Raw genomic sequence first — 24,848 nt, forward strand, 5'->3', positions numbered from 1 at the left:
GCAGGGGGCCAGTCGCTGGAGGGTTTGCCCTGGGATGAGGGGGCTGGAAGGGCTGTTCCAAAGGAGGAATTGACGAGGTTCGTTCCGCACGTTGGGCTCGGTGGAGGGGGATCGGGGCCCGGCCGCCTCTTTCCTGTTCGATTGGCACTTTTTTTTTTTTTAAAGCTACTATTTCTTTCTTTCTTTTTATTTTAAAGGAACATTATTTATTTATTGGCTGCATTGGGTCTCCGTTGTCTGTACATGGGCTTTCTTTAGTTGCAGTGCGCGGGGGCTACTCTTCATCGCGGTACGCGGGCTTCTCGTTGCGGCAGCTTCTCTTGCTGTGGAGCACGGGCTCTAGGCGTCGGGCTTCAGTAGTTGTGGCATGTGGGCTTCAGTGGTTGTGGCTCGTGGGCTCTAGAGCGCAGGCTCAGTAGTTGTGGCGCACGGGCTTAGTTGCTCCGCGGCATGTGGGATCTTCCCGGACCAGGGATCGAACCCGTGTCCCCTGCCTTGGCAGGCGGATTCTTAAGGGAAGTCCCTACTGGCACATTCTTTGAAAGCATGAACCTGGGGCTCATCGGAGGAGCCTCTGGTGGGACAGAAGACTGGTCTGTGAACAGACAAAAGGGCGGTCGGGATGTATTTAGCAGGTGAAAACAGAACCGCAGAAAAGCACCCCAGGGTATTTGGGGGACAAGGTCTTGGGCTGGAAAATGAAGGCGTAGTCGGCGGAGGGTGGGGATGGGAGCCTAGAGAGGGTGGTACACGGGGCATCGCTTCTCAGATGAGCCACGCAAGCCACTGCCTTAAACAGTGCTCACGGTACCTCCCTTCTGCCCTGCTCAGCACATTGCTTAGGGGGGAGCTCGGGTTCCTGAACCGCAGCCCCATCTGGGGGCCCCTAACCCACGGTCACCTGCTGCCTCTCTGCTGTCTTCCTACGCTGGAGGTGGCGCTGGCCGGGCTCGGGCGGGGCCCTGCGGCGCTCTGCCCATGACTCACCTGGATGTCTGTGTTGTGTGTGCAGCCTTGGAGAAGAAGATGGCCAGCAGGCAAGGTCGGGAGGACCTCATCAAGAAGGGGCTCCTGGAGATGATGGAGCAGGGTAAGTGGGCCACCCCGGGCCGGGCTGGGGGTCTCACGGGGGTCCAGCAAGCCCATCAGGGTGGCGTGGAAGTCGGAGGAGTCCGGTGTCCAGCTGTGGCTCCTGGACCTGAATGAGGCCTCCGTGGGTCCAGTGAGGACCCACGGCTCAGCCCTCGGGCCTCTGAGGACCCATCGGTGAGTCTAAGAGTCAGCTGCTCGTGGGGCGTGGAGCTGAGTGCAGCCACCTGCCCTGGGGATGAGGGGTGGCTTCCCGCCCCAGCTGGGTGTGGGTGAAGCTAGTGGCTAGTCCTGGTTTTTTGTTTTTTCATATTCAGAGTTTAATCCTGGATTCGGGTGAGTTATTTGTTCCCCATGACCACCTAGTGTTACAGCTACCGTTTATTAAGGATCAGTTATATGCTGGGTGCTCTGCTGGGCGTTCTACCCGCCTTCAACCTTTTGTCCTCACAGCATCCTTGTGACTGGGTGTGGTGTTATCACCCGGTCTCCAGGTGAGCAATGGGAGGGCCTGGGAGGTAGCTGCCCTGCGTCACGCAGCCGGAGGGCCCGGTTGCTGTTCAGACTCTGGTCCAGAAACCTTCGTCACCGTGGTGTCTGCGAAGCCGCCCTTGTTTGCATCTTTCAGAAGCACCAGGTTTTATCACTCACACAATTAATTTAAGGATTCTTGGGTTCGCCCATCTTCCTCCCTTGGTGATGGCGTGAGGCACAGGACTTGGGTCCTGACACTAAACTTTCATGCTTTCCAGTTCTCTGAGACCCTAAAGCTTGGCAGGGGTGGTGGGGTCTCAGACAACCTCACTGCTGCCTGCAGGTCTCTCTGGAGCTGGACCAAGCTCTTGCCTCCTGATTGAAAGAACCTGGCCTCACAGAGCCAATTCTGTGAGGCTCACGTGAATAAATGGCATTCCTGTCTCCCTTTTAGCCTTAAAATATTATTGGTGTCTTTGTCATTTGGCCCAGGTATCAGGAAGTAGAAAGGGAGCCCATGGAGTCCGTGAATCCGGATTTGTAACGTGCTCCGCGTCTGGTAGGGCCCTTGTGGTCATTCCTCTTCTTTAGATGCAAAGGGAAAAGTACTTTGGTGATGATGCTGTTTTCATGGGAAGCATACGTGGGAAATTGCTTAGTGCTAATAATCAAACTTTGTCTGTAAAAAAAACTTGGTATCAAGTCCTGTGACGTTCGGATGTTAGACGCTCCAGGCTGACTCAGATTTGGCAAAATGTCTTTGCCGAGATGGAGATCTGGACTGTGTGAATTTGGATGGAACCAAAAAGCTCCAAACTCTGGCATTTTGAATATGTTGCCAACAAAACGTACCTTAACTCTTGGGGCGGGAGGAGGGAAAATGAAAACAATATGAAGGTCTGTTTATCATCTGTTTTTAAAAATATTATCACTGATGAAGGAAAACATGGATTTGATTTCCGTCAAAGATAAAGCGATAGGTGAATCATTAAAGGGAAAACCTTCCAGGAGAAGGGCGGTTTTTCCTTTCCTAAACTCTGAATCTTTGTAAAACGATTTTGTCTGGGGCCTCAGTACAGAGAGCCGGCCGCCGAGTTGATGGGGTGAGCCCGTGGCTGACGCGCTCAGGGGCCGGCTCTCCTGGCTTCTGTGTTTGGCGGGGAGATCTCACGCCGGCCCACCTGCAGTACTGCTTTAGATTGGGGTCAGCGAGCCTTTTCTGGAGAGAGTCAGACAGTAGATTATTTTAGGCTGTGAGGTCCATACTTACCCCTGCTGTTATCAGGCACAAGCAGCCCCAGACACTACACAAAGTTGTGGGTTTGGCTGGGTGCGGGTAACACTTTATTTAGGGACATTGAAATTTGAATTTCATATAACTTCCATGTGCTATCAAGTATTATTTTTCTTTGTCAGCCATTTAAAGAGGTAGAATCCCTTTGTAGCTCGGGGCTCTGTGGAACAGACGGCGGGCTAGATGTGGCCCCCAGGGTGTAGTTTGCCAACCCTCACTTTAGATCACTCTTTCTCTCTGGCTAAGTGATTGTGGACCAGGAAATGGAGGGGCCTGAAACACAGTCTCTTTGCTCAAGAATTGACAATGCGCTCGTTAACTGACGCCGCACCATTTTACTGAGCATCTGCTAGGGGCCAGGGTCTGTGTTAGCTGCTGAGGATACAGGTGAGCAAAATACCTTTCTCCCAGAACTCACAGTCCCGTGGGGAACAAACATGAGATAATCCCACAAATCAATACAAAATCACAGCTGAGCTGAGTATGGTGAAGGAAAGCACGTAGCACCTGAAGAACGTGAGTTGGGCCCCTGACCTGGTCCGGGGCTGGGGGGAGGTGATGGTGGAGTGGGTCTAATAGCAGGAGTCAACAGGCTGCTTCTCAGAACTTGCTACAATTAGGGTCACCTGGAGAGCTCTTCAATCAGAGGTGCTGGGGGTGGGGCCTAGGCGTCCGGAGTTTATAAGCCCAGCTGCTTCCAACGTTGGTGCCCCAAGGCTGAGAAGCAGAGAGCGATGGGAGGCTGGGGAGCGTCTTCCAGCCCAGTGGAGCAGCCCACGCAGGACCCCGTGGGGGAAGGAGCAGGCACCCCGAGGAGGAGGAAAGAGAAGGTGGGTGCGGGTTAGGGGAGGTGAGAAAGCGGGGGCTGTCTGACAGGGTCTTGCATCCTCCTGCCTCTCCCTGCAGCATGGACGGAATGGAGAGAATTCGACTCCCCAGCAGGCGGCTGGGTGACAGGCACCCCTGTGGCCGTGGCACCCCGGGCAGCCACGGGACAGGTGGGCTGAGTCTGCAGTGAGCCTGCGGGGCTCCCGCTGGGGGGTGCGTGTTAGAAGCAGGGAGCAGGCGTTGCCCCTGGGAAGGGACCGGGTCTGGGGGAGGGGGCAGGGGTGTGGGCTCACCACCCACTCATCTCCCTTAAACTCTTAACTGTATTACCTCTAATGGACGCACAGGGGTAAGGGGAGATGTGAGAGTGTTTGCCGACAGGCTCCTGGGGTGCATACCTCTTGGAGCGATTGTTTCTGTCCTGCACTTGCTGAGAAAATGCCTTTTCTCACTGGGGTGAAGTCGAGCTCTAGGTCAGCCTCTGTCGGTCCCGAATTTGTCCTGGAGGTGGGACAGCAGGGCTCCTGCTGGGTTGATCCGTGGCCCTGGGAGTTGAACCGCCCCCTCCCCCTTCAGAGATGGCCCCCGGCTTGAATTCAGGAATCATCCTCATCGCCACCACCTGCGCCCAGCTCGGCTGGCCGGCTTCGTAGCCAGGAGCGCCCCCCTGTGGCTGGCTGCCCCCTACCCTGCACTGAGCCTGGACTTCACACCCAGGGGGCACCTGGGGGGCTGAGCGAGACTCCGACACTGACCGAGGGGCCCAGAGAGGCCCCCCACAGGCTGGGGCCACAGACCCTCCCAGAGCTGCCTGCAGTTCTTAGCAGCCTCAGGAACTCACACTTGAACGTCCTAGGCCAGGCCAAACCCAGGAAGGTCCTCTGCCCTGCACAGGTGTGCACACGCGTGCACATGGACACGCCCCTGGGTCAGCCCCCTGGAGTCTGCCCACAAAGCGGTCAGGAGCCGGCTGCGTGAGCCGGCTGTGGACGGGCCTGCAGGAGAGAGCCTGCACGTCCCGGAGGTGAGCCTGTGTCCAGGGCATGGGTTTGCCCTCCCCGCTCTCCGGGGGGGTTGTTATTTTGTGATACTGTGAACACATGCGTTTTATGAACCCCTCTGACCTATCCTTGGTTCCTGAAGGTCTGGGAATCTGCCGGATCGAGGAAGGACCCTACTAGTATGGTTAGGAGTTGTGTGAGATGCGGCCAGGTCTGCATGAGGGACCGGGAGCTGACCTTTTCCTCTCACTCCGTCTTCACAGCTTTGACCAGCAACACATCTGTGACAGGCGAGGGCAGGCTGGTGTCCCAGCCCCTGCACCAGGTCCCTGGCCCACATACGATGAGTGAGGACAGGAGCTGGCCCATTTCTCTGTCCAGACGCCGCGTGTGCCCTGAGTGACGTTACTCCATCCTCCTCAGTGTGTCTGCTTGACTTTGCCTTAATAGTTTAAGGACTTTCATACTCTATCACTGGATATAAGGAGGAGGTGGCTGTTACCGCGGTGCTGTGTTCCGTGACCTGAAAGACACGAGGTCCCTGTCTTCGGGGCAGTTGGCAGTGACGAGTCAAGTCTGTCTGGCTTCTGTGTGGCAGGAGCGCCAGGGGCTGTGTGTGTGTGCGTGCACGTGCTGCAGGCGTTTGCGTGCGGGGTACGTGTGCATATAGGTGTGTGCGTGCGTGCGTGTGCATGAAGGCGTGTGCGTGCGGGGTGCGTGCTTGCTTGGGGCATGTCCCCTCTCAGCGTGGCTGCTCTGCGTATAACCCAGCCTCCGGCCCCGGCTCCCCTCTGCCGCCCTCAGAAGCGCCTGGCCGGGAGGGAGCGCCCACAGTATAGTGAGAGGAGCAGGGGACCAGCTGCCCACAGCTCCCCCCGCCCCGCCTGCCAGCATTGCTTAGCAACGACCCTGCCGCCCAGGCTATTTTGAGAACTGTGACTTTTCACTGAACATGATTATGAGCCGGAGCTCTGAGCACAGCCCAGAAAAGTCCTGCAAGTCCGCTAAGACGTAAAAGTAGGTGGAGGAATCCCGGGGCTGTGCGTCCGGGTGCAGCCTTTGCTGAGCCCGGGTGGAGGGTGGGGACCTTTGGGTCTCGCAGTTTCAGTGTTCTGACCATTTCGTTGATGATGATGGAGATGCCGTTACTATTAACAACGGGGATCGTCACCAGCAGCAAATGACCCGCCGCTCCTAAGATTCGGTGTCACCATCTGTAAAGAGTGGGTGGTAGCCACACCTAACGGAGCGGGGAGCTGTGACATTCAGGTGAGATGGTGCCAGCAGAGTGCCGTGCTGTGTCTCTAGCTGTGCACAGCCTCAGTCAGTGCTGGCTGTCACCTCTGTCACCAGCGGCCAAGTAAGCTGGTAGCAGAGACTGTCACAGCTGTGTTTCAAGTATGAGTAAACCAGTCATGAGAGAGGGTCCAGGAAGCTGTAGTTTTGAGCTTGGTGACATCTCACTGTGTCCACTGGGTGGCTTCTCTTGGCTTGTGTCTTGGTCTTCTCCTGGGTGGAGGTTGGTTGGCTGCTGGTCACATCTGGCCCGAGGTCTGTCTTCTTAAAGCCCCCTTGAGCTAAGAATGGTTTTAAACTTAAAGGACTTTTGTAAAAAATAAACAACAAAGATGAATATGGACCATGGATTTGTGGCATGTGGCCCAGAAAGTCTAAAATACAAATACTGGCCATCGGCTTCTTTCTAGGGAAGGGTAGCCGGTCCCTGGTCTAGACCCACCCCCCAGGCTAGGTGACATGGCTGCATAGATGGCATCTTCCGAGACCCAAGTCTCTAGACTCCTGCTGTTCTGCCCTCCCCGCTAGGGGGCGTGCAGCAGACGGTAGATGGTGAACAGTGATTACAAGTGCACGTCCCCTGCAGGGTCACGTTACAGGCCTGGGCTGAGTCCTGGGCGTGGGGAGGGCCCTGTTGATACCACGTGGGCCGAGGGGCCCAGGCCGAGTGGCAGACCATCACCCTTGTCATCGTCCTCCTTGTCCCCTTTGTGAGCAGCAGTGAGGGTAATGACAAGCACGTGCATGGTGTTTGCTTCATGCCAGATGCGTTATGGACGTTCACTCACTGAATTCTCACTCTGACTCTGCGAAGCCAGGAGTATTAGCCTCATTTTATAGAAGAGGAAATTGAGGCCTGGAGACATTTGCTGCCTGGGCACAAGAAACCCCATGTGCTGTGGGGTGGGATGAGTAGAGAGGGTGACCTTATACCTTTTGTCCCACCTGGGCACTTTGGGGAGTGGAAGGGACACTGCTACCTGACAGCAGGGAGGAGCCAGGACTGACTTAAGCAACGGACCCCCGGCTCTGAAATAAATCTCTCCTCTCCCCGCTGCCTCCAAGCAAGGCTGGTTCCCCCACGCTGCTGCCTCCCAGCCGTGTGGACGTGTGCAGCCTACGCTGACACGCTGCACTGCGGCGGCCTGGATGCCCTGGCTGTGGGGCCTAGGGTTGAGCCGGGGGCTTTGTGGGTGCTGCATGAACTGGGCTGTGAGCTGTGTCTCCAAAGGCTGAGTACGATCGGCTGGCTGAGCCTCCCTGCCTGGACCTGCCACTCTGGTTGTGTGATCTGGACCAGTTGTGATGCTCTTGAGCGCCCGGCCCCACAGCACTAAGATATGACCCAAGGTGATCAACCAGTCAAAGGCCAGACCCTCAAAGGCTTCAGCCACTGAGCCCCAGCAAGGGGAGGGCCGGGTCCTCCTTTCAGCCCTACTAGGAGCCTGGTGTCCTCCGTTCTGAGATGCCACCTGCCTAGACCAAGGACTCCCTGATTCCCGCCTCAGCCCTTGGCTGTGCCTTTGTTGGACTGGCAGTGCCACGTGTGGCCAGCTGTGTGGCTGCCCACAGTTTAAGCCACCTGGGGGGTAAGGATTGTCTTGTTAATCTCCGTCTTTACACCGTTGGCACAATGCTGGACCCAATAAACGAGAAGCGTTTGTGTGACGGGGGACTCATGGTAGGATGGTGGGTGCTGAGGTGAAAGGTAATTTGTAGCCTCGATAGTAACAACCCAGCACCTCCGGGATGGGCAGCAGTTAGGGCTTGTCATCACCTGTCTGGGTGGCCTTGGCTGGCAGGATGGGGGTGCCTTGGCTCTGCTCCCCTCCCCCGCCATCTCTCATCCCCAGCAGGCTGGCTGGGCCTGTCCTCAGGGGGAGGTCCGGGTACAGGAGAGATGTGCAGGAATGGGCAGGTACTTTTAAAGTCGCTGCTGCTTCACACCTGCTCACTTCCCATTGGCCGAAGCCACAGGGCAGAGGCCGAGGGTTGGGGGCGCCACAAAGGCGAGGACATGGGTGGGAGGCATTGTCGAAGTAAGAGCGCGCAGGCTGGAAGTGGTGCGGCCAGAGGGCAGCGGGTGTTGTGACGCTCGGTGCTGCCTTAGGAAGGCTCTGGAAAGGGATCCCCAGGGTGTGCGAGAGCGTGCAGGGACCACACCAGGCCTGGGATAGCGGACTTCCCAGGAAGTCACTTCGCGCGTGAATGAAAGCAGGTAGGAAGGGAGTCAGGCTCAGCTGACAGCTGAATTTCCTTGCAGACGCTGAGAGCAAGGCGTGCAGCCCCGACGGAGATCCCCGAGTTGCACAGAGTGAACCTTCCACTCCCAAGCAGGAGCCGCTGACCTCGGCGGAAGCCCAGCTGGGGAGCCCTTTGGCCACTGGGACGGACCAGGCTTCCCTGGATGAGACGCTGTCCTCGGACACCCCTTCAGACGATGCAGGTATTGATTGGACCCTGGGCTTGAGCTGCTCCCAGGAGGCCATCCTCCTGGGTGGCGACTGAGGTCCCCAGCCCGAGCTGGGCAGCAGCCGTGGTAGAAGACCGTCCTCAGAGGCGCAGCCGTGCCCCGAGCCCTGCCACGCTCCACCACGTGGTTGAGTTTAAATGTTTGCTGGGTGTTTCTCCAGCATCTTCCCAAGTCCGGCAGAGCAGTGGATGAAGGTGCTTCCAGATGGTCACAGGTCCCTTACCATCCACCCTCCTCCCGGGGTGTCTTTGCTTGTTCCCTCCGAACTTCTGAGCGGGAAAATTCTCTCCAAAGAAGCCGATGTCTGGGAGCATCTTAGCTACCCCAAGGCAGTAGGGCAGGATGGAGAAAAGAATGGCCTGTATCGGGTTATCTGCGGGGTGGGAGGAGCTCAGGGCAGCGTCTGCCACGTTGAGTGATTCTTGGTGGGAGCCGTGGTGGTGGTTCTTGTGATTTCAGTTGAATAGACCAGGGCAGTTGTCAGGTATGGGGAAGGGGAGGAGAGAGGGAGTGAGGGAGGGATGGAGAGGAGGAAAAGCACAAACCCACCACAGAAACTGTGTGCTGTGAAGTCTCTACCCCCTGCTCGCTCTGACCTGTTAGCAGTGTTTTCATAGAAACCTTCCAGGCAACCTGGCCGTCAGGCAGGAGGCCTGCTCCCTCGTAGAACTGCAGCTGTAAACATTGCCAGGCCCGGCGTGGCGGCTGCGACGTGTCCTGCGTCCCCACGGTGTTGGGCTGAGAAATTCGGGCGTGTGCACGGGCCTCTTTGGCCGGGGCCTCTCTGGCTGGCTCTTTGGTTTCAGAGCCGGGGGTTGAGGGGGGCACCTGTGCTCCGCTGCTGCTTCCCCAGACACCACTCACACCTGCACTTTCCCCTGCTGCCCCGGCATCCCTCTGGCCTTCGCGGGCACCTGTCGAGAGGCATGCCCTACTCTCCCTGGGGATGGCTGTCCCTCTCCAGTTTCACCCCAGCTTGGAGACACGATAGGAGTTTGGGGTCTGAAGGGCTGTGGCCCTTGGGACAGTCCTGGCCTCTCCTGCAGAGACCCTTCTGTCACCGCCGTGTCCCTGTGTCCCCCACCATCTGACTTCAGTCGGGCCAGCGGTTGGCGGGATTCTGATGGCCAGCTGAAGCATTGCCTTCCGCCTGGAGTCCTAGCAGCCCAGCACTGCCCTTGACCGCGGAGCCTCCCTTCTGCGGGCCGCTGCACCCCGCCTCCCACTGGCGCCCCTCCCTGGCAGACTTTCTGCTCCCGTCGGCGCCCCCTCTAACCTCAGGTGCTTTCTGTCCACGCTCTTGATTTGGGGATGGATTCTTGAGACCAGAGTTGGTTTGTTGAGATCACAGATCTGCATGAAGGACTTTTCTCCTGGTGAGACGTGCTGTCGGGTCTGGGGTTGTGATGATAATGTGTCTGGGTCGCTCCTCCCGGGTGGGTGTGAGCAGGTGAGCAAACCTGGTGACCCCTGGGCTAAGTCCCTGCAGGGCTCTGGAGCCTGGGACAGCCCAGCTGGGGTAGAGGGATGAGTAGAACTTGTCCGGCCAGAGAGTGAGGGAGAGAGCGTCCTGGCGGGCAGAGGGACCCTTGCAAGGACTGAGAACAGGGTCAGCTGCTTTCTCTGTAAAGGGCCGGCTGTAAATCTCATTGGCTTTGTGGCTAGGAAGGTCTCACCTCTGCCAGGTGAGGATGTGCAAAAGGAAGAGGAATGGCTGGGTGCTAGCAAGCTTTATTTGCAAACAGCCCACGGACTGGACTTTGGTTGCTGTGGGTGGCCTGGGAGTAGGAAAGACCGTGGGACTTTGGCAGAGCTGTAGGTAGATGTGGTCAGAGCCAGGATAGGCTGGAGAGAGAGAGGACTGGGCCGGACAGCCCTTCCCCGAGGGCAGCCCTTCCCCGAGGGCAGCCCTTCCCCGAGGGCAGCCCTTCCCCGAGGGCGGTTGGTTGGGGCCACAGTGGGGTTTGCACTGTAGGAGAAGCCCTAGGCCTCTGGTCAGTGTGTAGTCTGTGGTGATGGGAGGCGGCTCCATCCCTCACTGGGCCTCTTCCTTTGCTCTGGCCCCAGAGGTCCTGAGCCCCTGGGGTGGGAGAGATGATGTTATCTGGTGGCACGCGTACACAACTTGAAAACGTTTTAGTAGTAATGTTCATTTTCATTAATTAGAGCAAGTGGTATGGGTTTCTCATTCAGGGTAGTGATAGCTTCTTAATAAATAAATTGAAATTAAAAGCATGGCTTCACTTAGAGTAAAATACAGCAGACAAAAATATGGAAAAGTACAGGGCCATGTCCAATCTCCAAAGCAGGGCTGATTCATTCCTTTGGGCTGTGGTCAGTGTATTAGCAGCTACTGACCTTTATCATAATGCTGATGACAACAGGGGCCATCACGCTCGGCCGCTTGTGTGCAGGATGCTGTTCTAAGCGCTGTCATGTATATTGGCTCATGTGACCCCCAGGTGATTGATTGATGCTGTTTGCCCCCTTTTACTCATAAAGGAGGTACCCAGGTTAAGTAACTCATCCAAGGGTATAGAATTAGGGAATTGAGAGCAACGTCTTCGACATCAGGTTGACCTGGGTTTGAGATGTGACCGGGTGCCTCACCAAGCTGTGTGACCATGGACAAGTCACTCAACCTCTCTGAACCTGAGTCATCAACTATAAATGGAGATAATGTTGCACTTCTCAGGGTTGCTAAAATTAAACCACTTAGCTCAGTCGTCACTCACACTGAGCGCTCAGAAAGTGTTTGCTGTTGCTCCCAGGGATTGTCCTGTCTTTATCATCATCATCACTTTGTCACTGTCATGGAAAAGCAGCCCTTGGAGGGAGGGTGATGCATTAAAGCCTGGTATTGGGTTGCCTGCAAATGCCCCACAGAGGCCCTGCGTCTAAAAGCACGTGTGGGTGGGGATGTGGGTGCACCTGCACTTTGCTATTGAGCGGGGGATCCCCCCCCACCCCCCACCGGAGTCTCTTGCAGCCCTGCAGGCCTGGAATCCTCCACCAAGAACACTGACCAGGGCTGCGGCTCCTGGTCTCTACCGAGAGGACTGGCCTTGAGCAAAGCCCCTTCAGTGAGGGAGTGGATTGTAATCTAACTCAGACACCTTAAACTCATTTCTTCAAACACTGCCTGGGCTTAAAAATCGGGAGCATTCGTGAAAAATCCACACGTGCAGCTATAGCTGCTTTTCAACAATCAAAGTCCGCGCCCACTGGGCCCGTGTTCCCACGCAGCTGCGGTCTCTGGGAGCTGAGAAGAGGTTATCTCCTTTGCAGGGGGGAGGGGGGGGCAGGGTGCTCACCTCTCAGCTCCTGCTTGGGCCCTTGGGTGTATGAGTTTGTGATCCCTTCCATGAAGGTGAAGAGCCTGGTCTTGGGAATCAACCCCTGTGCTGCGCTGGGGGCGATGCCTCTCCTTGGCCAGGTGGTGACACCTGGATTGGGGCTGCTGCTTCTGTGTGCCCCAAACCGTGGGGTAGGGCTGGGGGCATGGGGGTTATAGCCAAGGATTGCAGATAGCTCAGGAAGGAAACACCGTCAAAGATTCTGACCGTGGTTTTCTTTGATCCTCAGTTTGGGTTTAGTGATTTGGGTTGACTTTGGACTTTTGTGTTTGGGGTGATTCCTGGTTTTGTTTGGGTCATGCTGTGTCAGCCACAGAGCATCCCCTAAACAAAGCCCAGGAGAACCCCTTGTTTCAATGTTAAGTGGGACAGGATCCCGTTCAGTGTTTCTGTCGTGCAGGGGCTGAGCTCTGGCGTGCCCAACAGTGCACTAATTAAAAGGAAAAGTGGCACTCGGCATCTTCTGTGTGTGCTATATTATCTTAGCCCCATTTTTTGTTTTTGCTTTTAGATTAGAAAGCAGTGGCCCAGAGAGGTTAAGTCACTTGCCCGAGGCCACAGAGCACATAAGTGGTAAAGCTGGGGGTTGATCCAGAGAACATGCCAGGTGTCACTGGGGTTCTGTGAAACTGACCACGGCAGCTGTCCCCCCAGCCCTCTAGGTCCCTCCTCTCAGGCTGGTCTCTCTCGGTCTCAGAATGTCTCCAGTGGGTGATAACTGGGTATAAAGCAAGCCCACCACCCAGCAGCACGCCCCAGGCAAAAGGGCCTCGGCTGGGAGCTCAGTTGGTGAGAAGCGCCCTCTGCTGGTCAGGGCTGGACAGGGACAGCCCCGATGGAGGGATCCAGATGCGGGGAACATGCAAAGCTGATGTCGGCGTGTACATTTAAAAAAAAATTTTTTTTGGATATAACACTTGAGACTTTAACAGATGTTAACGTTTCAGTTTTGAGAAGATTACTTAATACAGTGGTAGCTGCACACTCGCGTGAGATGTGCAGAAAGATGTAGATTGGCAAAGGAGGCGCTGAGACACCAGTTTCCTAGACCGAGGATCCCTCAGACAGGTCAGGGTGTGAGGGGGGTCAGTGTGGAGAGACATCAGAGGAGGGTGTTTGGGGTGAGTTCCTGGTGTGTTGGGTCCCGGGGCCCTCAGAGCAGAGGGTGGGGGACCCGCTGCATCTTGGGCTAGTGGCGGGGGGGACCTCCCTGGGGCTGTTAGAATCTTACTCTGCGACCTCTCTGGTTGAAGGGCTGTGACCACTGACTCGCTCCCAGAAATCCAGAGCTGCCCTGTCCACTAGCTGCGTGGCTATTTCAATGAATTAAAACCAAAGAAAATAAATCTGTCTCCCCCGTTGCACCGGCCACTTGTCAGCTGCTCGCTGTAGCAGACAAGGAGGCGTTTCTGTCATCTGAGAAAGGTCTACTGGGTGGCACTGAGGGTGAGGGGTGGCCACACGTCCACTTGGGTGCACAGCCAAGGGAGTTTGCTGTTCGGGTCGCCAGCCCTTCCAGAGTTTTCTGCACCAACAGAGACCTTATAACCTGCAAAGCCAAAGCCCTTTACAGAGAAAGCTTGCTGACCCTCATTTAGAGAATGGGTTTGGGGTGCCATGGGCGGAAGGGAAGGAGCTTGAAGGTCATTGCTGAGGTTCAGGCAGAGGCTGTGGCAGCTGACACTGGGAGGACAATATTTCCGAGACATATTTTGGAAGCAGAGTGCCCAGGATGTATTCGTGAATTAGATACGAGGGGTGGGCATGAGATGGAGAGGACAGGAGAGGGATTGAGCATTGTGTCCAGTCTGGCTGGACAGCTTGGGGGGTGGGGGGAGCGTGTACTGAGTCTGGTGAAGGTGGGGCTCTGTCTTGGTCAGTGCCATGTCCACAGCTCCTAGGGCCCCATAACTGTTCAAGGACACTTGTGGGATGGATGGATGGATGGATGGATGAGTGAGAGAGAAGAGGGACTGGGGAGGGGTTTCTCCTGGGAAATCAAGAGATGGGTTTGCGCGTGATTCATTTTGACTATTTGACCTCCAGATGGAGGTGTCAATGTGGCCGATGATGGATGAGTCTGGAGCTCCGAGAAAGGGTCAAGGGGGTTGACAGAGATGAGATGGATTTGAAGCCAGAGGACTGGAGGAGAGAATTAGGTGAGAGAGTGGGTTAATGGGGAAGAGGACCAAGGGCTGGGTCCTGGGGCAGCCCAGGGGGAGCCTGAGAGGGGCTGAGCAGCTGCAGCTAGAGCAGCAGGAGGGAACCAGGGGACGAGGTGTCCAGGACCGCAGGGGAGGGTGCAGGGATGGACATGGCAGGACTGTGCTGAGACAGAGCCGGGGGGACCTGCTCTGGCCAAGCGGGTGTGGGGACCCTGACCCAGGGCCGTCTCCTTGTTAACCCTTCTCTCGGCAGCCCTCCCAAGGGGACCCATGGAGCCCAGTTCAAACACGCCCACCCTGTCCAGACTCCCAGGTCCGTGCGGGGAGACCAAGGCCCAGAGGGAGCAACTGGCTGGTCGGGGTTTCCATGATGGCAGCGCCCGGGAGAGTATGTCACAGCTGTGGGTCTCACCACAGGCCTCCCTCGCCAAGAGACACCACAGAGCATCCCCTTAGAAGTCTAAGTAGTGTCTGCCTCAAGCAGGGGCTCTCAACCACGGGCGTCCTCCCCTCCAGGGGGCATGGGGCAGTGTCTGAAGATAGTTTTGGTTGTCACTCCGGCATCTGGCAGATAGAGCCCAGGGCTTGCTGCTGAACATTTTACAGGCAAAGAATTATCTGGCCCCAAACGTCAATACCGCCGAAGTTGAGAACCCCTGACCTAGAATGAGAGGAAAACTCATCCATGTTCCAAAATAATGCTTCGATCCCTGGCAGTGTGGCCCGTGACCGTCCAAAGTGCTGAATAGCTTCAGACATCCCCTCCGCGACCTCATGGGAGTCTCCCTCCCTTGTAGTGGGCAGGAGAGGCTGTTTTATACAGATGTTTGTACAGATGAGGAAACTGAGGCTCAGAGAGGTGGAGACCAAGGCCGTTCCTCTGGAAATGAGTCAGTCACAACAGAGGCAAAGGATGGATGGGGGAGACTGGTGTGGTGAGCTTGAGGTCAGGTGAGCCATTCCTGTGCCACCTGTCTCCCCCGAAACCGTGACATTGGGAACATGCTGGATGCCTAGAGGATAGAAACCAAGCCTGGACCGAGTGCTCAAGCTCACTCCGGCCCCTCAGCCGGTGCTTCTGGCTGCAAGCTTGGCCACTGAGGGCCCGGGAGCATGGCCTCCCCAGGATCAGGGTCCACTGCCCTGCTCTGATTCTCACAAGCCAGGAGGCCCAGTGCCCACATGGAGAAAAGGGACCTTTCCACACTCACCTGTGGCCTAACCGAGGAAAACACACAACTGTTTTTACCGAGAAGCACAAAATGTTTATTTTAATGTTATTTTTGCAAAACTTATTAACTAAAACAGTCAGAATTGTAGAGTCTTAGAAGTTGCGGGTCACAGTTCATGGGACATAACAATAGTCTTGAAGTCTAGGAGTCTTTAGAAAAAACGCCTATGAACAAATATTACTTTTGAGGACAGTTTTATTATTATTGTCAATAATAAAATAAAACCATGGTGTTTTCACATGGGTATCCTTGCAGGGCATAAGGTAAGGAGCTTTCTGTAGTGGCCGTTCTCAGCTCAGACTAACCTCATGATACAAACCTGACTCTGTCTCTGCAGCGGGTGGGAAGGGGACGTTTCTCTTCCCAGATCTTGCTTATCAGGATTTGGGAGGGCCACAGCCCTTCTGAGGCAAAGACTGCATTTCTGTGAGCTTCCCAGGGAAAAGGCCTGGCCCGAGAGGTATTCAGCTGCCAACAGGGACGCCAAAAGGACAGAAATGGTGATAAGCAATGGGATGCCTGGGCCTGCAGTGGTCCTTTCTAGAGGTTCACTGAAGCTTTGTGAGGGCCGTGATCAAGCCAGCCTCGGTCAGCACCACGGACAGTGCCCCCCCCCCCCCCCCCCCCCCCCCCACAGAAGCGTTCTCATCCCGCACGGTGACTTTGGGGCCAGCTCTGTCAGGCTGTTCCCAGAGGATGTTAGGATCTTCCCCCTTAGGTGGTTGCAAAGATGAAATTAGACGTTGTGGGGTGGGGCACCCGGGGTGTGTGCTCTGAGCGGGCAGGGGGGCTGGGGTCCCGAGGTGGGGATGGGAGGCCGCCTCTCTTCTTGTGTCGGGGATGGTAGGTTTGGGTTTGAGCTCCCCCCGCTCCCCCCAGCCCCTGGTCTGATGGGCTCATTTTCCCCTGTAAAGCTGGAGGTGAGGCCGCACAGGAGGAGGGCGTGAGAAGCTGCAGGTAGGAGAGAGAGAAGGTCTGAAGCAGAGTGACCACCTGCTGGGGCAGAACCAAGGGCCCTGAGGGTGGTGGTCCTGAGATGGCCAGGACTGGGGCTTCTGTGTCGCCGTCTGTCTCCCACAGCACTCCCCAGGGACAGGAGCTGGCAGATGAAGGCTTCATCCAGAGATGGGGTGTTCCCAGGTAGCTAAACGCTAAAGGAAGGGCGGCAGAGGGCTTGGGGGTATTGGTGAGACGGCTCTTGAGTGATGGATGGTGGAACTCGAGCTGGAGAAAGAGAGAAGGGGAAGTTGATGGGTTGGGAGAAAGCCCAGGGGTGGACAGGCCAGGGGAGGGGGGAGCAGTGCTTCGGGAGGGGGAGAAGCCTGAGCCAGCAGCTGGGAGGAGAGGGGATGGGGGCTGTGGACGGGCTGACCCTTCCTCAGAGCTGAAGCTCCCTGCTGTTCCCCTGCCACTCAGCTCACAGCCCTCACTCGGGCAGGACTGTCGTTACCCGGGCACGTAAAATCAATCACTGCGGGATCTGAGGGTCTGCGGCGCGCCAGCCGCACATCTCATTGTCGCTTCTTGATTAAATCTCACAATCCTGTGAGGGACTCTTGCTGTTAGTCCGATGTCGTCCACGGGTAAATGGAGACACAGGAGATTAGGAACTCGTCCGAGGTCGCAGAGTAAGTGCAGGGGCCAACTGACATCTGATTCCAAAGCCTGTGTTTGTGACCAGCAGCCGCAGGTGAGGTGGGAGCTTCAGTACTACCTACTGAGTGGAAAAGGGACAGCATCGCCCACGCCCTTGAAGTTATTTCCCTCTCTCCCCGCTCCCTCCTCTCTGCTTCTGATGTTTCTGTTGATAGTAGAACTCACGGGGAGTGACATGTGTGCGAGAGGTGACCCCTCTGTACCGTGCTCCGTGATATCGAGCCCACCCAGCCAAGCTCCCTTGCTGTCTTCACACCCACCCCAGCCAGAGGAGCTGTGGTGTGTGAACTCTCTGTTTTGCTTTTGAACCAGCCAAGATGTCGTCCGCATCCAGAGATGAAGAAGCAGGTGCTGCTGGCAGCCTCCCACCCTCCACGGACGAGCTCTCTCAAGCCTTAGCTGGGTCCGACCCCCTGGACAGTCCTCCCAGACCCCTGGAGAGATCCGTGGGCCAGCTCCCCAGCCCCCCGCTGCTGCCCACCCCGCCGCCCAAGGCAGGCTCCAGGACCACGAGGAGCGTCACAGGTGGGCCTGCGTGCATCCACCCATCCACCTTGCTGCCTTTTTCCTTCCGTTCATCCATCCATGCCTCCGACCCATCCTGACTGGGCTCCCGCTGCGGGCCGGTTCTCACCCTTGGCTTCTGCGATGCTCTGGGGCTCTGGGCGGGTCCAGGGGAGCAGAGCTGGAGAGGGGAGGGCGGTCCTTAGCCAGGAGGAGCCCTGGTTGTCAGAGGCAGACAGCCCGGGCTCCCTCAGACACATGTGGGGCAGCGCTCAAAGGTTTCTTCCGGAAGGGATGCAGGAGGCGCAGCCACAGCCCCCAGGATGGGGGCTTTATCTTTCTGGACATTCAGGTGTCTGCCTGTCCTTCTCTTTCTGCTTCTGAGTCAGTGTCTGTCTGTCTGTCTCCTTACCTCCCCCCCTCCCTCCCTCTCATCCCCTCTTTTCTCTCCCTCCCTGCCACTCCCCATCTCCCCTTCCTCTGTCTCTCTGTCCATCTCATGATCTCTGCTCATCTCTGTGAGAGCTCCGTCCAGCAAGGCGGAGCCAGGAATCCACCCTGGACTGTAGGGTGGTGGTCAGAGAGGGGAGCACGGCTGAGCAGAGGCCCGCGAAGGCATCGCCTCCTGTAGCTTTGGCCACACTGGCTGAAGGGTCCCAGGAAGTAGGGGCGTTGTCTTTTCAAGTTTGGGTATTTCTTGTCCCGTCCCTGCTGGAAACAGGAGACACACACTGCAGGTCTCAGGGGGAAAGGAGGCCTTTCACAAAGAGGCGATTGTTTAAGAGTAAAGCCTTGCGTGCCGCCTCTGAGGGCGGGGCCAGGAGGGTGAGAGTGGATAGCAGGGTTCAGCTTTGCTCTAATCCTTGGCCACCACCTGTAATACGACTACTCACAGCTTGTCAGGATCTGCCCACCCCCAGGCACCGCAAGGAGGCCAGCCCCTCTGGGGAGGGAACGTGTCCCCACTTGACGGTTGAGGGAACTCTGCCATCACCCCTAGTCCCAGCGCCTGCGTATAGCAGGTGCTCAGCGAGTGTGGGTAACTGTGATCGAAGGAGCAGTCAGGTGATCTGACCCCTCTGTCTGCTTTCTGCCTCCTTCTCCATCTCTGGGAGTCAGTCACTCCCAGAGTGACATGGCCACACAGACTAAAGTTTTGAGGCAAATAGTCTGCATCTTGTTACGGTCTGTGTGCGAATCCCCCTTCTATCCATTGAAACGTGAGACAGTTGGAAATCCACTGGATAAGGCACCATCCGCCCCACTTCCTTCGGGCTCCTGTATAATTAGTTCAGGGACCCTCTGTCCCCGTTGTGCTTAGGATCAGACATCAGCCTGTTTCATGTCCCGTGAGTCCTCTCTCCCCGTGTCCTAAGTCCTGGGTCAGCTTCTCTGACTCCCCCCAGCCCCTCAGGGGCGAGGAGCTCCTGAACCTCGGAGACCTTTTCTGACAAGTCACCGAGGAGGAGTCGGGACTGGATTAGGGCGGGAGGGGGGGGGGAGGGTTACAAGCTTTGGCCTGGATCTCTTACAGCTGAGACTGCATTTTGGCAACTTGGTCTTCATTTCCTTTAGGGGGAAATAGTTGCTTCAGCACGTGGCCACTAGGTGGCAGCAGAGGAAGAGAAAGGCCCTTCACCTGGGCTTAACTGGGGCACAAGGGGACGGACGCTACACACTCCGTGCTCCCCACCCACCCCGGTGCTCGCTCGGCTGAGATAGCCACAGCGGCCCCCAGCCCACGCGCTTCCTCAGCCCACCCTCCCCCAGGTGTCAGGGAGCCACCTGCACCCAGATCCCACACACAGACTTGCTGTGCTGTGTCTGCGTGGTGTCTAATATTTTAAAACTGTGTTGCCAACATTTCAAACATATCAAACTATGTTTAAGTATTAAACACATTATATATCTATATTTATCTGAATCACCTTGCTGCACAGCTGAGACTAACACAACATTGTAAACCAACTATACTTCAATTCCAAAAAAGAAAAAAAGGAAAAAAATATCAAATATGTTTAACGGGCAGCCTTTGGGGCCCTGGGACTTGCCGTCATCAGGCCACATCTCGTCCCAAGGAGAATGGGAGAGCCGTGATCAGAAGGCCCCTTCTGGTGAGGTGCAGGGTTGGCGGCGGACGTGAACGGATGGCGTGGGGAAGCAGAGGGGGCCGTGGGAGTGGTCCAGGATGAGCGACGGCTGTAGAGCTTGGGGAGTTCTTCCACGTTCCGCAAAAGGAAGTATGGCTTCAGGAGTTTGTAGGAGAGACATGGGAAGGAGGCTTTCGGTGCCTGAGACCTTGCAGGGGGCCTGTGGGCACTGCCATGGGCTCAGCTCAGGGATGGAGGATGGACTGGAACCGGTCAGGGACAAACCTCGTCTCCGGCTTTGGGGGCGAAGGGACATGGTGTAGCATCTGGTACTAGTGGGTTCCCCTGGCCGGGAGCCCTGTGTCCCCTCTGCTCACAGGCTCCTGTGTTTCTGCAAAGCCCCACTTCCCCGCCCCCAAAGACTTATCTTCTTGTTGGTTCTTCTTACGCCCCAGGCCAGGCCACACTCTTCCAAGGCTCTGGCGGGAAGAGTACTGACCCTCCTGTCCGAGGCCAGCTTTCCACGCCCACGGGGTCCCCACATCTCACCGCTGTCCACCGGCCGCTGCCCCCCAGCCGAGTCATCGAGGAGCTGCACAGGGCGCTGGCCACCAAGCACCGCCAGGACAGGTGAGGCCCCTCCCCTGGCAGCGGGACCTGTGTGCCCACATCCCCATCTGTGGCCAGCCTTATGGGTGGCAGTTATGGGGGGCGGGCTCCGGGTTGAACTCAATGCTCTGCTGTCCCCGGCTTGGAATTCCTAGCTTCTGAGCAAGGAGCTCGTGTTTTCATTTTGCACTGGGCTGTGCAGCTGGTCTGTAGCTGGTCTCAGTTGCCACTTTCCGGGCGGGGTCAAGTGGGTGACGTGCACCGTGGGGACCAGCCACAAAGTCCCTGCATTTCCCCCGGAGGATCCAGGGATCCAGGGTTGGGTGGGAGCATCCCGGGGGAGAATTGAGAGGGAGAAGTAGCTGTTACGTTGTCTCGGGACTCTGACGGCTTCCCGTTTTCATCAGGCAAGAGCACAAGTAAGCCTGCTCGGAAGCTGACTCTTATTCTTGGTCTCATATGCCTCATAGACTGAGGATAAGTGAGTCATCGAAGGGCAAAACAGACAATGGGATACACGTGTGGCTTGGCAGAAATATTGGACAAATAAAATGCCCTGCTCAGTTCTGAGGAAATCCTTGATCTGAGTGTTTGCTGCTCTCAGCCTTGGCGGGGTTTATTACGTGCATGTCTGTGACATTCGGGTCAGCACGTCCTAAGCAGCCGTTTGCCTTGGACTCGGAGCCGCGTGTGCCTCCGGCGCGTCTTGTCCTGTGTATCGGCTGCACATACTTGGGGGGTCGTCTTTGCAACGCCCGTTATAAGTCTTCAAGTCGACTTTGCAGGGTTTGCAGGTGAAGCTGGACAACATATAACACGAACTGCCTTTCTGGTTCAGTTTCCAAGGCAGGGACAGTAAGGGGTCCCCGAAGAAACGCGTGGACGTCCGGCTGTCGAGGACGTGCAGCGTGGAGCGGGGCAAGGAGCGGGGCGAGGCTTGGAGCTTTGATGGAGTCTCGGACGGCAAGTGGACCGTGGCTCAGGAGTCCGAGGAGAATAAGGAGAACCTGATCATGAATTCCGAACTCAAGGATGACCTGCTTTTGTATCAAGACGAAGAGGCCCTGAATGACTCCATCATCTCTGGTGAGCGGAGGGTGGATCCCGCGGGGTGGGAACCTCCCACCAGAGGTGCGCATCCGCCAGCACAGAGGGGGCGGGGGAGTGATGGAGAGAGATACCCCCCCCTCCTTGTTTCATGAGCAGGCTGCCTGCGGGCAGGCTCAGGGCACAGTTAGGATGGACCTGAGTGAGTTTGCTTTATTCTGCCCATTGCATATTCATTTTCACGTGTGTTGGAAAAACAGAAGTGGCTCAGTAAGTGACAGAGCATCACTGTTTGGGATGACACGGCAGGAGGTGGTGTCGGTGGCACTCGGATGGCCAGCGTTTGGAAAATGTAGCAGAAAATGTTAATAGGAAAACGAGATGAGATGGAAGTGGGAGGGAGGGAAGGAGAGAGGGGCTGATGCCAGCAGTCGTCTCGGAAATACTATAAGCCCGGCAGCATCTGTTAGTTCAGGACCACGTGTTCACGAGGCCCTAGGAGGTCTCTGTCTGTCCTCACAACATGTTCTAAAGATCAGGGTATTTGGTCTGTCTTACCCTTGAAGATCTGGTGACTCAGAGAGACAGAGCATCGTAGACCCCTCGTGATGCAGGTAAAAAGGTGCTGAGTCCTGGTGCAGGCTGTGCAGGCTTCGTCTCTTGTAGGAGGGTCAAGGGTGGACGTGCCTCTAAGGCCTTTGGGGGAGGATTCTTGTTCCTAAGTGAGGGGTTATTGTTCTTCCTGAAAGCATCTCATGGTGACCATCACTGCCACAGGCAGAGCTCTGGGTGGAGCCACTGGGGACCTGGTCTGGTGTTGGTGGAGAGTCGGGAAGGGGCTGGCATTGAAACTGAGCTGGCTGGTATTAAGCGGGTACAGGCAGGGCGAATCGTGACCAGGTGGACAGACCAGGAGCCCAGGGCTAGACACTGGCCTTGACTGTCATCCCCTCCTGTGACCTCGCGTACCTCTGGGCCTTCTCCACGCTGGTCTAGAGAAGCACTTTCGGGAGCATGTGCTGCGGTACATGTGGGGTGACACAGCACCCACGAGGTTGGAAGAGGCTGATAGATAGTCGAACTGAGGTCTTCGTGGCAGAAACTCACAGCCATAGGGCCCTGGACGTCTAAGAAGAGGATGAAGCTTGTGATGTTTCCCAAACTTCTCTGGCCCTGGGACCCTTTCCCTTAAACACCCGTCAGCATCCTGCCGGATGGGGTGACGTGGGACACATCTGAGAACGGCTGGCGTAGACAGGGCTCACGGGCTGGAGCAGGTCCCTCAACCTCGGCACCAGTGACATTGGGGGCTGGACAGTTCTCTGTGGTGGTGCTGCCCTGGGCCTTGTAGGGCGTCTGGAGCGTCCCTGGCTTCTGCTCGCTGGACTGCACTCCCTCTGGCTCTAGGCGAGGGTTCTTCCTGCCTCTTTCAGCTGCCGGGGGCTCCAGTGGTCCTTGCCTTGTGGCCACAGCGCTCTGATCTCTGCCTCCATCTTCACATCAGCTCTTCGTGTCCTCTCCTTTTCTTCTAAGGACACTCATCATTGGTTTTAGGGCCCAGCTGGATAATCTGGGATGATCTCCTCATTTTGAGATCCTTACCTTAATTACATCTGCAAAAGCAAATTACATCTTTTTTTTTTTTTTCCAAATAAGGTCACATTCCCAGGTTCCAGGTGCACCAATCTTTGGGGGTCACTGTTCTACCCAACACTGTCACCCCGATGGTGTAGCATGTTCCTTTTCTTATTGAGCCAAGGTCGCCCCTGGGACCTTTTACCCCCAACCCCACGCCCGGGTCCTCAGCAGTGTGACCAGTCCACGCGCCTCAGACGAGACCTGCTGTGGGAAGGAGCGGGTCCCCGCCTGCCTCGCCCCCGACCCCTCACTGATCAGCTCCGACCTTCTCCTCCCTGTTCTGATGACGGCGCTGTGAACCTCCCTTCAGGGCTTTGACACAGTTGCCGTTTTACCCTGACTTCTGTCCTTGTCTGACTGTTGTCTGTCTCCCCACGAGTCTATCATTATTCAATTGTTACTGATGACCTAATGTATGTGTTTGACTACTGTGCCCCCTCGTCCCCATGTGCCTGGTTCTAAGCAGGAGTCAGTGAGCAGCTGCTGGATGAGTGGCTTTAAATACCACCTGCCAATCCGACAGGTCCTCCAGCCCACGTGGCCCGAGCTCCAAGGGGTTGTCCTGTTAACTCAGCACGTCCCCCTGGGGTCTTGGAGGTGCGGCTGACCCGACATCTTTGGATCGGAGCTCTTGATCTTTGCCTTCAAACCCAGACCGTTCCCTGTCCTTGTGAGCAGGGCCTCTGACCTTCTGTGGCCTGGGGCCACCGTGCCGCTCTCTGGACTTTGCACCTGACACGCAAATGACTCCTCCTTGGAGACGTCGGGCCAGTCCCCCTCTGCTGCGCTCAGCCTCCCCCGAGGCTCCCTGCCTGCGCCATCACCTCTGTTCTAGCCTCTCCACACAGACAGACGTCAGGGAACATCACCCCTTGCTCACATTCCTCCAGTGGCTTCCGAGGGGTTGAACGCCCTGACCTCACCAGGATCTGCATGGCCTGTCCCTGTCCCCCGGGCTGTCTCCTCTCCATGCCCCCTGGGACCCAGCCACACACCCTCCCTGCTTCTTACACGCCCTGACCACAGGGCTCCCATGCTCACCACGCAGGAGGTGTGTGCGGCTCCACGGGGTTTAAAACACCGCTTCCTCCAGGAAGCCGGCAGGCATAACAAGCGACTCCTCTGCCAGTCCCTACGCACACAATAAATGTCAGTGAATGATGGGGTGTCGGGATGAAAGGAGATGGTGTCTGTAGCCTCACGTGGCAGATCAGCCATTTCGCCACCTCCGAGGGTTCTCGCAGGACGTGGGGCAAACCTGAGTCTCTTGTTGTTTGTCTTCTCAAACCGGCGTCCTTAATTGAACTTGGCGTTTGACTGTGGTGACAGGAAGAGGGAGGGTGGAACTCATTCTAGAAACTCTGCTGTTGTTAACATGCCCAGGATCCCACCAGGCTGTGCTCAGGAAGGAGTGCACTGACTGTGTTTGCAAACCCAGGTAAAGCCACCCCTCTTGTGGGCATCGTTGTCTGGGGCTCAAGGTCAAGGGCTCACATCCAACCCTAAGAGCATCCTGTGGAGGGCTGGGCGCATTGCACGCAGTGAGGCAGATCTGGGGATTCCCGACGCCCACACACTGACCCCTGACATCTGTAGTTGAGGCCACGGTACACAGTCCGGGGTCCCTGAACCCCTGAGATCCAGGGCAGAAAGTGGATTCTTTGCCTTTATCATATTCTCACGTGTGTTTGCAACTCCCTCAAAGTTACGAATCTCTGGGACACTATGCTTGGAGGAAAAAAAATTCAATATCGGTTCTGGGAAAAGTCTATAAATCTTACTTTTGGGGCAAAGTGGTTCCTAGTGGGAAAGGCTCATAAACGTATTCTGCTTGGCCTGGTAGCACGGTGGCAAATATCAGCTTTTATTTCCTTTGCTCGAGTTCAAACCCCGCTCCCAGCATCACGCTGGTGTGTTCTTTGTAGATCTCTGTGGTGCAGAGGCAGCGGCTTCATCCATTATCAACCATAGAAACTGCACTGGTATTTATTTATTTATCCTCATAACTCACTGTCGATGGAGCCTTTGCAGGTGGCGTCTCATCCAGCGTGAACACCCCAGGACGTGCTTGTTATCGAACATCTCGCCAGCCTGAA

The 24,848-nt window shown here is 56.4% G+C and overlaps 1 protein-coding gene across 3 annotated transcripts in view; it reads left to right on the plus strand.

Moving 5' to 3' along the window:
• The window catches only part of PHACTR3 (phosphatase and actin regulator 3), a 238,390-nt gene that overhangs the window by 141,101 nt on the left and 72,441 nt on the right, over positions 1-24,848 (plus strand). For all 3 annotated transcript variants that reach the window (XM_067708625.1, XM_067708624.1, XM_067708626.1), the window contains exons 3-7: positions 1,013-1,090; positions 8,246-8,428; positions 17,177-17,389; positions 19,914-20,088; positions 20,906-21,153. In XM_067708625.1, the coding sequence (XP_067564726.1) occupies positions 1,013-1,090; positions 8,246-8,428; positions 17,177-17,389; positions 19,914-20,088; positions 20,906-21,153 (897 nt within the window). The remainder of the gene's footprint in view (positions 1-1,012; positions 1,091-8,245; positions 8,429-17,176; positions 17,390-19,913; positions 20,089-20,905; positions 21,154-24,848) is intronic.

This window comes from Pseudorca crassidens, chromosome 15 (assembly GCF_039906515.1).
Source record: "Pseudorca crassidens isolate mPseCra1 chromosome 15, mPseCra1.hap1, whole genome shotgun sequence".
Taxonomy (NCBI): domain Eukaryota; kingdom Metazoa; phylum Chordata; class Mammalia; order Artiodactyla; family Delphinidae; genus Pseudorca; species Pseudorca crassidens.